Source organism: Centroberyx gerrardi, chromosome 7 (genome assembly GCF_048128805.1).
Source record: "Centroberyx gerrardi isolate f3 chromosome 7, fCenGer3.hap1.cur.20231027, whole genome shotgun sequence".
NCBI lineage: Eukaryota > Metazoa > Chordata > Actinopteri > Beryciformes > Berycidae > Centroberyx > Centroberyx gerrardi.
This window is the reverse complement of record NC_136003.1, coordinates 28,479,698-28,492,750: the sequence shown is the minus strand read 5'-3', so window position 1 is coordinate 28,492,750 and position 13,053 is coordinate 28,479,698. Positions and strand designations below refer to the sequence as shown.

General features: G+C 42.0%; 1 protein-coding gene across 1 annotated transcript in view; it reads left to right on the top strand.

Moving 5' to 3' along the window:
* Window positions 1-13,053, top strand: part of slc38a12 (solute carrier family 38 member 12) — a 63,553-nt gene that overhangs the window by 7,110 nt on the left and 43,390 nt on the right. The window contains exons 5-8 of the mRNA XM_071894593.2: window positions 630-723; window positions 936-1,019; window positions 7,680-7,779; window positions 12,747-12,843. Coding sequence (XP_071750694.1) covers window positions 630-723; window positions 936-1,019; window positions 7,680-7,779; window positions 12,747-12,843 — 375 coding nt within the window. The remainder of the gene's footprint in view (window positions 1-629; window positions 724-935; window positions 1,020-7,679; window positions 7,780-12,746; window positions 12,844-13,053) is intronic.

Genomic DNA, 13,053 nt, shown 5'->3' with positions numbered 1-13,053 from the left:
GCAGTGAGCATACACAAATTTGTATGCACCGCCGTGTGTCGACTGTGTTTCTATTTCGGGCGAGTTCGACTTTGTTGTTGTTAGTATATCGCCGCTTTAAGGCAGGGATGATCTTCAGACTCTCATCCATAGCTGTGCATCTTAATCTGTCACTTTGTTGGATGCCATAAGTTTGTTTTGCTGGCGCATGCTTATTGTTTGTCACAGAGCCAGCAGCTCCCGTCAGACCTCATCTCTACTTCCTCTCCCTATTTCTCAGCCGTCGTTTCACTTATTAATTCGGCTAATGACATCCTAAATGTTGACTGTTATTGACAATTAATTGAAATTAATCTGCAGAGAGTTTGGGAAATGAAGAGCTATGCCGGGGCATTCTGATGGAGGGGCTCGCGTCTGATTTGTGTGAAGGGGGAACGTCCTCCATTCTCCAAAGTGCTTCCCAGCTGTTCCAAACAATTTCCAGATGCTGCCATCCCCTGCGTCAGATATACAGCAAATAAACATTGTGCTAATGGCTTGTAAACTGACTGTGGCTGATGCAGAGAAATTAGGAGTTGCTGTTTGGAACATGGCGAACCAAAACACATCTTCACTCCCTCATTTGTAACCGACGTCTTCCTCCTCCGCAGGTCGACGACAGCGATTCCACTTCCGAGTATTCGGATGATGATGTTATCGTCAGGGGCCGAGCGGAGCCGGAGACCAGACCCATCTTGTCTGTCCGTGAGTACTGTGCTCCCTACAACAGATGAAGCGCTGTTTTGATAAGATATTGTCGAAGGCTGAGCACTTTGATTGTCACAGCACTGCTTTGGTGTCACTTCAGTTTAACATTGAATCTCCTCAACGGTGAAAAATAAATGCCTCAGTAGTCTTTGTCACTATGGATGACTGTCTAAACTATCGCTTTCGATGGACTTTCTGTGTTTTCACAGAGAGATCGGGAGGGCACGTCGATCATTTTGACATCGTCGAGAGGGTTGAGATGGGTCAAATGGCCTCCATGTTCTTCAACAAAGGTAATATTCTGCTAGCCTTAAACTACTATTTGCACTGCCCATTATTCAATTAACTGCTGACACTACCGTCATTACCCACGTGTAACATTTACGGAGGAGTATTGAAGGCATGTGGGATGATTCGCAGATGATTTTTTTGTCACCTTTTATGTCCGATTCGCACATTCACACAGAGAGGCTGTTAGCTCTCTAATGGGATATAATTATATATGGATAAATTGCCTTTGGTTGTAATTACCTGTTTGAGACCCCATCAAGGCTGCTGTTTAATCTCCCTAGAGTGTGTGTGTGTGTGTGTGTGTGTGTGTGGGCAGGCTGCACTGGTGGCGAAGATGTTAAAGCTTGTGCCTGAGTGATAGGGGAGCTAATGAAAGCGCCGCTACCTTGCGACGGCAAATTGAAAGCAGAATCATGTTCACCTTGAACCAGAAACAGAACAACCTTGCTGCTTTACATTATTTAACTACGTCAGAAACATTGTGCCGGTCGTGTGTGCGTACTGCATGCCCCTCGTCTTCTCCTCCTCTCCCCTCGCCTGCTTGCCTTACGCCGGCCGGTTTCTCTAGTAGCATTAACCAGGGAAGTGACTCGACGGTCTGCGGCGTCCCTGTTGCCGTCGCAGGGATAAAGGAACAACAAAAGGTCAAAGCTTTGACAACATCATCTGTGCTGATCTCTCTTCTGTCTCGTTACCGTCGTCTGAACACTAGGTGGAGCACTTGGAACACACACACACACACACGCGCAACGCACACGCAGCCCGTCTCCTCACACACACCGCCTATGTTCACACCCACGTATGAACTCGCTCATGCATGCCGTCACGCACCCCCATACAGGCGCGCTCGTGCTGTTAAAGCTGCAGTGTGTTCCCTTCCCTCTCCTCCAGCCCCCTTTTTAGTTCTTTCCCATGTCGTACAGCTCGATTGTCCTATTAAAGGTGAAGTGCTAAAATAGTGTTTGCTGATGACCTTTCCCACTGTGGAGTGGACTGTGTGCAGGTGAGGCACGAGGAGGTATCGATTGGTAGTAAAGGAATGAGTCCTCTCTTCTCTCTCTCTCTCTTTCTCTCTCTCCTGCTCCTCTCTCTCTCTCTCTCTCTCCTTCTCCCCGTGCTGTGGGAGAGCTGCCCAGTGACTCTAATCAGAAATGAATTAGATGGGCACGAGTCCCAGCGCATGGTGAAAGAGGAATGGGCAAACGCAGCGCTCTTGTCTATCTGGACAGCGCCGGATGTAATGGAAGCGCTCCGTTTCTCTCCGCTACCCAGGATTTTAATGGCCGTGTATTAGATTCCTTTCTGTACAATTACTGCTTGCACATAATGAAATGTGATAGCTGTAACACAAACCCGCGCTCAGAGGTGAACAGGTTAAGTAAAGCCGTAAAGTAATCTTAGGATTTATGCTCCTAAATATTTTTCTTAGAGAGTCCGCTATGACTCCGCTCTTCTTGAAGAGTGGTCCACCATTGATTAATGTGTTGTTGGAATTAATGGGCTACTTACGCAGTATTAGTAAAGGCAGTGCCAGGTGAGACCTCTAATGGATGAGCTCTGCCTCTTCTGGTTAATGATGTTAACTTTTGGAGCCATGCTGGTCACTGGTACGACTGTCAAGAAACCTCTTGTTCACTGGATGCACAGATGCAGCCACCTTACAATTAACTGTGCACTCACAGTTGTAACATTCAATATGGGTGATGAATTCTTTAATCTACCAGTTCTTTACTCTGTAAGTTCATATTAACAACTTCACACCCATGATGAGTGGTTTAGTCTGGAATGTGCCTGTTTCATTGTCTTTTTTGTTTTTCTTAGGGCACGTTCACACCAAGCATATTTGTAGTGATTCATTCGAACTCTGGAACGTTTACTTCTTTAGTTTGGTTCATTTGGCCAGGTGAGAATGATGCCATCTGAACTCGGGTGGCACCAAATAACCGCACCGAGACGCCTTAAATGCAGATCTCTGCCCTCTTTTAAGAGAACTGGGCTGCAGTTCATTAGGGGTGAGAACGTAATCCGGACCAATTACAGGAAACGACCCCAAAACGCAAGGGTTTATGGGTATTTGAAGACACACGTTTACATTTGATAACCAGCAATTTCACATGCTTGGAAAGCCCAGCATAACAAAATGAAGCAAGGTCAAACCGCAGTCAGGACTGATGCTCATATTCAGCTATTTCTTCATCTCTAACCTGGCTGGAAGACAGGTTACCAAACTTACAATAAACCAGCTACTTGTGAGTCCATGGGACTTTTGTTTACAAACCCTGGTTTGTTGTAATTGGGCAGTGTGAACCTAAATGAACCAAATACAAAAATGCAACAAAGTAAACTTTTCCACTCTGGTTTGGACCCAACTCTAGGTGTGATTGCCCCCTTTCTCTCTTTCCTACACCTTTCCAATTAAAAGGCATCGCTCCTGCTGTTCAAGAGGCATTCTTAGAGGGCATTTGACTTCCTCCTGGGCTGAAATTGACATGGCAGCAGCAACAGCAGCAAAGCAGGCTTGGAATAAGGCCATGGGTATCGTATCAGCCCGACCTGCAGCCACTGACAGGAATGTTGATGGGGTCTGGTTTATCTGCACCACAGTGGAAAGGTGTTACAATAACCTTCACATTGATGATTTGAAAGTTGATTAGAAGACGACTTTGGCTAAAGTCACAAAGAAAGAGAGTAACAGAGTCCTGTCCTTGCATCGGCATCTTGTCTCAGCCTTGCTTACCTGTGTGATGTGCTGTGGCGGTTAACATGGTGGCTGTGCAAACAGAAGGATTGTTTCTTCAACGTGAGCCGTCCTCCCCCTGACATGCAGAGGGCCATGGTGAGGAATACTAATTTAGTCAGCTGTAACCCAGCCTCCCGTCTTTAATGAGAGCCAAACATGGGCACATTCATTTTTAATACTTCAATGACTTTTACTGAAATGTCATACTTGTGCTTTAAGAGCAAAAGGGAAATGGGGAGCGCCAGTGCCACTGAGATGATAAATGGACATGTTTGTGTCAGCTCTCAACCCGTACAATTACCATAAGCCACTGCTAGCATAGTGTCCTATGTCAGCCGTGTGAAAGATGCACTTTCATTTCAGGGGGCGTGCTATTACAGCTTAACTGTGATTACCCCTCCAGATCCAATATCACAAGTTTCAGTCCCAAGACTGGAGCTTGCTCAATGAGAGCTTAATTTGGGTTTCCAAATTAAACCTGAGACAAGCAATTTGTAATGTAACCAGCAACTTACTCGTACAGTGTTTCCTGATAGTTATTGGAATAGCTAGAGGGGTGGTTCACAGTTCCCAAGACTGATGCTTCAGTAGGTTCCTCATTTTTGGGGTCAAGATTTGTATGTTTTTGGTACAGCAAGGAAAAAATGGATGCCATTGCTTGCACTGAATTGGAGTTTTACCAGGCAGTTTGGTAAAAGAAACACGTTAGCAGGGTACGGCTGGGTCATATCATACCCGGTGAAAGCCTACGAAACAGTTGCTTCTAGCTATTCATGATTAAAACAAATACATTTCAGCTTGAGTAAGAAGTGGCTCAGAAAGTTCTTGGCCTTATCTGTGACAGGGATGATAGTGTTATATCTCCACTGACTCCTTCAGTCTGTCAGATGTACACTTGTATGGCTCACAAATGGGGCCAGTCTGTAACATGCAGAATTTCCCGCTCCCGAGGCAATTACATAGAAGTCCAAATCATTCTGCAGTCTAGGGAAAGGCTGCTGGTAGACAGTCGTTTGTTGGCTTTACTCCCCCTGCCTCCAGTTATTGGCACAACAAAGTGATGTCAGTGCAAATTACGTAACACATTTGATGTCTTGATGAAGAGATTCAATAGTTCAACATTACTTGCATTGCACAAAGCTTGTTGAACTGGTAGAGCTAAATTTGGCATTTGCAGCTCTGTGCTGTCCTATTTACTTATTTTAGAGACTTATTGTTGTCGGCGTTGTTGCCTCCAGGCTTGGCTCGATTTAGAATCGATTTGTGAACGTCTGAAAGTTAAATTAATCAGAATTTAACTTTGATATTCCCACAAGAAGCAGAATTTGAAATGAATAAAAGGAAGAGGAAGTTAATGAGGTGAAATCGAAAGCTAAAATTAATTTTCCTCCTCTTTATTTCAGAGGCTTTCAATGCGAGTATGGCATATTCTGATGAGTCATTTGTGCCCAAACACCATGAACCCAGGGTGATTTAACTTTACAGGAGACCTATTTTACTTCTTTAATACAATAACTCATAATTCAATCAAAACAATGTATTTGCCCCCATTATGTAGTATAGAATTTTAAATCTCTGAATGCAAAGATAAATCTATGAAAAACATCACGTCATTAAACTTTACCAAGTTCATTGTTTTGGTGTATATTGTGTCCTAAACTGAAGTGTATATACTGTAGTACTGCATGTATGCCACTCCACCCTTATAGTTTAGCATGTAGGTTTAATTTATACGGCATATTTGTCTGTTACTGAGGGAGGAAAAATATTTTCTTTGGTTGTTGCATAAAATAGACTCCTTGATGACTGTGACAAAAACTACATTGAAGTCTATTTCACCACTAATAGGCCTTTATTGTTATTCAACATGAATCAACTATGTAGTCCTGTTTTATTCAAATCCGAATTCCAAAACACACTTCTATAAATATACTAGGATTTAGTGCAGAATTGTTCTTTTTCTCAAAGGTGTATTTCAAATGTGACGCTTTAAGAAATAGACTAATAATAACTTTAGTGAAATGCCATTTTTTGTGCTAGTTTCTTGGTGTATTATTAAGGGAATATATATTGATACTGTTAAATCCATAGAAAGCGATACAATTATAACCCGTACCTGCCCATATTGTACACTTGTGTGCATACCAGTCTGGTCCTAGCTGGCCTCCAGCCAGAACGGCGGTGGATCTTAAACACCTTTTTTTTCCCAGAGGCCTAGCTCCTCTTTTCTCAAGTCCCGGCCATGGAGAGGCCATCGGGGCTGCTGTCAGTCAGAAGCGGTGTGATGATGGATAGTGACGTGTTGCCCAGCTGCTGAAGGACTGGACTCCTAGGTGAAGACCCATTTTGCAGCGTTTGAGCCTGTGGCTGTGGGTAATGGGGAAATATTAGTTATAGTGCCTGGCAGGCCTGCATCCGTTTGGTCATGCGGAGCCCTCGCCCTGCTATCGCTTACTGACAGGGGCGGCAGAGTACGGCCCGTTTCTCCCCTCTGCCACAAAGCCACTAATAGGCTTGGGCTACATTGTGGCAGGTGGAGACATTATGCAGAAATAGAGGGGGAAATTTTCCTTCAACTGAGGATGTGAGGTATAAGATTGAGGAGCAATTAATTTCCCCCTCCCAACATTAAAGCATGACTTCGGCCATTTTTAACCTGGACCCTATTTTCCCGTCATGGTCATCATACTGATCGATTCTGACCGAAGAATTGCTTCACTATAGCAACCAATCACGTCTTTGTAAACATATTGATGCTCACTCTGTAATGAGACATGTATATATTTAATTTTCAGTTTATTCATGACCTGACAACTTTCACTATTTGTTTTACAAAATGTAAAATTTTCGATGAACTGTTCCTTTAATTAGTCCACTTTAGGGCTCCCAACATCATGTCAAAACATCAGGCCAGAAAATATGTAAAATTGTGATTTGTTCATAAATTGATCCCAAACCTCTATTCCCTATCTCCTGAAAAAATTGATATCCTGTCATATTTCAGACTGCCAGCACTCTTGGACTTCCAGTCTCTAATGTAGGCTTCCCACTGTGTTGTAAAACATGTAACAGCCATTTTACATCTACATGAATGGTGATTTATCAGGCTGCCAGTTCCTTAAGTTTTCTGTGTCTCTTCTGCCTTAATTTAACTGTTTGAAAGGCAGCAGGAGCAGGCCACCCTCGGCCCTTTATTCATAAAAGAAGGATCCGTTTAGCCCGCAAAGCTGTAAATCTGTCACTTTTTATTTCTTTTTAATGGACTCTATGTTCTAATTTCCTTGGCAGTAATGAATTAGCTGAGGGGTCCAGTTGGACGGTTGAACCCCCTTCTGAGAACTGAAGTGCATGATGGATGTCTGGCGCAACGTGACGATCTGTCTCCTGTTGAAAGCTCTCGATCTTGGCTTGGCGACGCGGCTTGGATCGGCCTGCCAGTGGGGCGTGTGGATGAAGAGGGAAGGGCAAATGGTTAAGAGCTTGTCGGTGTGGAGAGTAAAGAGTAACAAGGAGAATTTCCATCATGGAGTGATTACTTTCTTAATTAGCGCGATCAATATTTTTCGGTGGAGCAATGAGATGTGCTGCTGCTGCTGCTGCTGCTATAGAGGCTGCTGTCCCAGAAACGGGATGGAGGGATGTAATGAGTGGAGGAGTGGAAGAGATTGCCTTTAATAGAGATGGCACCTTTTGCGGTTCAGTTTGACACACAAGTTCCATCAACCATATTTCATTATCAGGTGTTTGGACGGCTGGTAAAGATGAAAAATGTGTTTGCTCGTCAACTTGTGGGCTTATTTTGCCTTATGAGTGTGTGTGTGTGTGTGTGTGTGTGAATTTATACACACAGACCAACTTGGCACACACTCAGAATGCAGACTCATGTGTAACTCATCTTGATCGGTTTGTTTTTGTCTTTCAGTCGGTGTCAATATGTTCTACATCTGCATCATAGTGTATCTGTATGGGGACCTGGCCATCTACGCAGCTGCTGTACCCATATCACTAATGGAAGTTGCCTGGTAAGACCGATTCTCATTTTTCCCCCCTATTTTATTACATTCATTCTTTAATGTGTAGTCAAATTATCCTTGGATGGGTTTTTCCGTCCCTGAAGAAGCTGAAACATTTGCTACTTTCAGTCTTGGCAGGACAAGGCACACCTGTCCACCTCTTATTGTCTGCTCTGTCCCAACTCTTTGGCTGTATTCTCACCTTTTTGAGCTCAGGAGTGTGACAATAAAGCTTTGCTGATGGAGGCCTTTAGGGCTCCTGACCTCGTTCTGGAGCTCCTGGCACTGCAGTCTCGTTGATTGGCTTCCAGACAGGTTTTTATTGCAAGTGTATTGGCCAGACTGGGTGTGAATAAGTTATTTCATATAGTTATAGACTTCTTGGTCTAGCCTCCAGAGCCTAGACCAAGGAAATGGCCATTGCCCTTTAATGTTGTTTTGCTGGGATCAGTACAGGCTTCATGGTGGCAGCTGAAGTAAAGTTCTTGATAGAGATGTTATTGACACTTTAAGACAGCGCCAAAAAGTTTGAGTTTGAATATCATTTAAAATGTAGTCCTCAATAAATGAATAATTTCCCCACCATTTTCTCAATCACTTTGTCTAACATCACTGTTCGGAGCATAGAGAGCCATAAGTGGTTGTTTTTTTTTATGAAAATGGTGCATAAAATCATGCATTTGTAGTGATGCTTCTCTTTTTAAGGTGAAGGTGCATGACTGAGCATGCGGTAATGCTGACCAGTTTTGTTTAATTCTGCTTCACTATGGTCAAAACCTTGCTGATGCTAACCTTCCAGCAAGAATAAATGTGTGAGACAGAACTGAAACACTTCAAAAGCAATTCGCTTTGCCTGAAGGCACAAACTGCAGACTTGTTAGTGGCATGCGCTGAACCTGATGATTTTACTGATGCTCAGTCTGACACGCAACAATGATACGGCTTTGTGATTGCTTTTGACTGAAATCAAGAGGCCCTATTCATCACCTCTGCTCCACACGGCAGTAGTTTTTCCTCTGTGATTCAACTTCAGCTGATGGTGCCTTGATAGGTTGTGAGACAGCAGCAGGATCTGATACATTTTATTTGACAAGTTGTAATCAGAGTTCAAACCATGGATTTAAAACGGCAGTAGTGACGAACTAGGTATGACTGTGTCATGTCTGTGGGTACAGCATCCTCACCAGAGGATGATGCACCTGTAACAGTGGTGATGCTTTCCCAGCTACTTGAGCAACAGAAGGAATTCTATAAAGAAATGATACAACAGCAGCAAGAAAACTTTAAATGTTTTGTACAGTTGATCATTGAGGGTACGAACAAAAGGCTGGACAATGTCATCAGAGATGTTCAGGGGTTGAAATCCAGCTTGGAATTCACCCAAAACAAGGTGGACATGGTGACAACCGAGCATAAGGAAATGGAAGCAAAAATAAAACTGCTAGAGAAGGATATAACTAAATCAAAGGAGGAATTGGACACACTGAAGACAAAATTGGACTACATGGAGAACCAGTCGAGGAGAAATAATATTTTAATCGACGGAATTGCAGATGAAAAAGGAGAGAACTGGAATGAATCAGAAAGTAAAGTCCGAAACATGCTTGCAAGCAAAATGGGTCTAGATGGCAAAAACATTGAAATTGAGCGAGCTCACAGAGTTGGCCAATATCAGGAGGGCGGGCGGCCCAGAAAAAATAATAGTCAAACTTCTGCGTTTCAAGGACAGACAGACCATTTTTCCCATCTGCAAAGAGGCTGAAGGGCACAAACATTTACATAAATGAAGACTTTTCAGAGGCTGTGCAACAGAGGAGGAGAGAGCTCTTGCCCAAGCTGAAAGCTGCCTGTGAAAGGGGAGACATGGCCAGCTTAAAATATGACAAGCTAGTTATAAGGCCCAGGAGCAGAAATGCTCAAATATCACTTTGAAAATTCGTTGTTGTGTTTTTTTTAGTTTTTTTGTTTGTTTTTGGTTTTTGTTTGGTTTTTTGTTTTTTCTAATGAATATAGGTCATTCAATTCTTCAACTCAAAGGTCTGACTTTAGTCCATTTGAATATTTGCAGTCTGAGGCACAAGATTGATGAGGTAATTAACATCATGCAGTCAAATAGCATTCAAATTCTAGCCTTGTCAGAGACACACTTGGATCCATCTTTTGAGGATGATATTGAGAAGGGATAGAAACAAACATGGCGGGGGAGTAGCTTTTTATGTCCAGGATCATATCCCTGTTAAAATAAGAAGAGATCTCATGAGGTATAATGTTGAAGCACTGTGGGTACAGGTTCATTTACCACACCTAAAGCCTATCCTAGTAGGATGCTGTTACAGGCCTCATGTTTGACACAGTTTGTGATGAAAATAGAGAAATATTCATGCTAGGTGATTTAAACATAGATTGGCTTTCAGCACACTGCCCATTGAGGAATAGACTATACTCTGTGGCAAACGCATGTGGTTTACAGCAAATTATGACACTGCCAACTAGAGTTTCCACAAAGAAATCAGCTACATCATCTACTTGTATAGATCACATTTTCACAAATACTCCAGAGTACTGTTCAAAGGCTGTTTCAATACCAACTGGATGAAAATAGTTGATAAGCATGCACCCCTGAGGAAAAGTACAGTCAGGAGAAGATGTGCACCCTGGTTAGATGAAAATTTAAAAAAGCTAATGCGTGAAAGGGACAATGCAAAGAAAAAGGCAAACAGTTCTGGAGAATCAAAGGATAAGGAATACTATTGTGCTTTGAGAAATAAGGTAGCTAAGATGAACAAAAAGAGGAAAAAGGAGCATTTCCAACAAAAAATGAATAAAGCCAAGAATGACAGGGGAAAGTTATGGAGCACTCTAAATGAGATTATGGGCAGAAATTTTCACACTGTGGTGTCATGTGTAGAACACGAAGGAGTTTTCATTACTAAAGGACCTGATATTGCTAATTATTTTATTAATTATTTCAAAAGTAAAGTAGAGAAATGAATGAATGGGTTGTGTTCTGCCAAAAGTTGTCCTTCATATACATACATTAATCGAGAAAGAAATTATGCATAGGAAGAAATGCATGTTTGTGTTCAGACAAGTCAACAGTGAGCTTGTTGAAAGTATTCTAACGTCTCTTCCTGATGGGAAATCATCAGGTATTGATAATCTAGATGCAAGATTGGTCAGAGATGTGGCGAAATATCTGTCTGTTCCTATTTGTCACATATTTAATATAAGTTTATCTAAGGGTATATTCCCAGAGAAGTGGTAGGAATCCAAAGTAATATCATTGCCCAAAGATAAGAGATCCACATTTATAGGAGCAAATAGCCGACCCATTAGTCTTCTTCCAATATTGAGTAAGGTTATGGAGAAAATAGCTTTTGAACAGATCCAGAAATATTTTTTCAGCAATAGGCTAATAACTAAATTTCAGCATGCATATCGGGCGGGTCACTCCGCATGTACTGCTTTAACACATATGACAGATGAGTGGCTAACAGAAATGGATGCTCAAAGACTAATTGGTGCAGTTATGCTGGATTTCAGATCTGATAGATCATGAAATACTGTTAAAAAAATTAGAATGTTATGGTTTTTCATCCTCTGCTCTGTCCTGGATGGGCAGCTACCGATCCACAAGGAAGCAAAGAGTCTTTTTCAATGGTAGCTACTCTGATAGTGTAGATGTTCACTGTGGTGTTCCTCAGGACAGCTGCCTTGGCCCATTATTATACTCAATTTTCACCAATGACTTACCAAGTACATTAGACAATACTACTATGGTTATGTACGCTGATGACTCTATATTATATTGCGCAGCACAAACAGCCAATAATTTATCAGAATTACTAAATAGAGATTTGGCAAAGATTTGTGATTGGGTGCAAGGAAACAAATTGGTGTTAAATATAACAAAAACAACATCCATCATTTTTGGTACCAAATTCAAACGAACTGCAGATGCTTTATTAAATTTGTCTATTGAGGGGCAACCATTGAAACAAGTGAACCAAACAAAACTTCTTGGAATCACTCTGGATTCCCACTTGTCCTGGTCAGCTCACATTGAAGGGATAGTGGCCAAAATGGGCAAAGGTATCGCCATGGCACGGAAATGTGTCGCATATATAACACCATCCATTCTTAATCAGGTTGTACAGTCACTTACTTTGTCACATCTTGAATATTGTCCAATTATACGGTAATCACCGTCTAAGAAAGACTTGAACAAACTTCAGTTGGCACAAAATAGAGCTGCCAGAGTTCAATGCTCAAAAAGAACAAATGTTATTTCAATGCATAAACGTCTGTCATGGCTGCCGGTTCAACACAGACTTCTTACTTCCCTTCTCGTATTCTTTAGGAAGGTTTTATCTTCTAGTAATCTTACATTCTTAGTTGATCAATTAGAATATATAGAAAACAGTCACACTCACTTCACCAGAAAGGCGCTAAGTGGCGACCTAGTACTTCCCAGACCTAGGACTAATTATTTAAAATCTACAGTGTGCTATAGAGCCATATTTAACTGGAACAAGCTACCAGTATCCACCAGGCTGGCAAAGAATAATTACACTTTCAAAAAGGCACTCAAAAGTGAACTGATGAAACTGACCATGTAAACTTTGATTTTATTTAATTGTTATAATTGTTATTTGATCTATGTTTATATATATTTTTTAATTTTTTTCACTGGATTTAGTTTAAATTAATTTGTTTCCTTATACTATTATTATTGTTGTCTTAAGTATTCTCTTATCTTATTATTGATTATTTGTATTGTATTGCTTTTTGTGGACCCCAGGAAGACTAGCTGTCATTAATTTGCCAGCTAATGGGGATCCTAATAAAACAATAAACAAAACAAACAGCGTATTCAGACGATTCCCACAAGGTCCGGGCCACGCATTAAGTTCTGTGTGTGTGTGTGTCTCTGTGTGTGTGTGTGTGTGTGTGTGTCTGTGTGTCTTTCTGTGCAGCGGAAACCACTCGTGCAGCGCTGGAAGTATTAAATACAACGATACAGACCCATGCTGGGGCCCAGTCACGAGGAAAGATGCTTACAGGGTGTTTCTGGTGAGTACCGACTCCTTCTCCCGCACAAGTTGTTCCTCGTTTTACCCCCCTCTGTCTTGCCCAATAGTCCCCAGTAAGACAGAGTACCTACCAGCTGCATGCCTCCTCCTCCCGAGTCTCCGTCTTTGGGACTGAGCCCAGGACTGTAGTCAAGACCATTTTAGTCCAAGTCAGTTCCAAGACCAAGTCCAGTTGAGTTTGAGTTCCGAC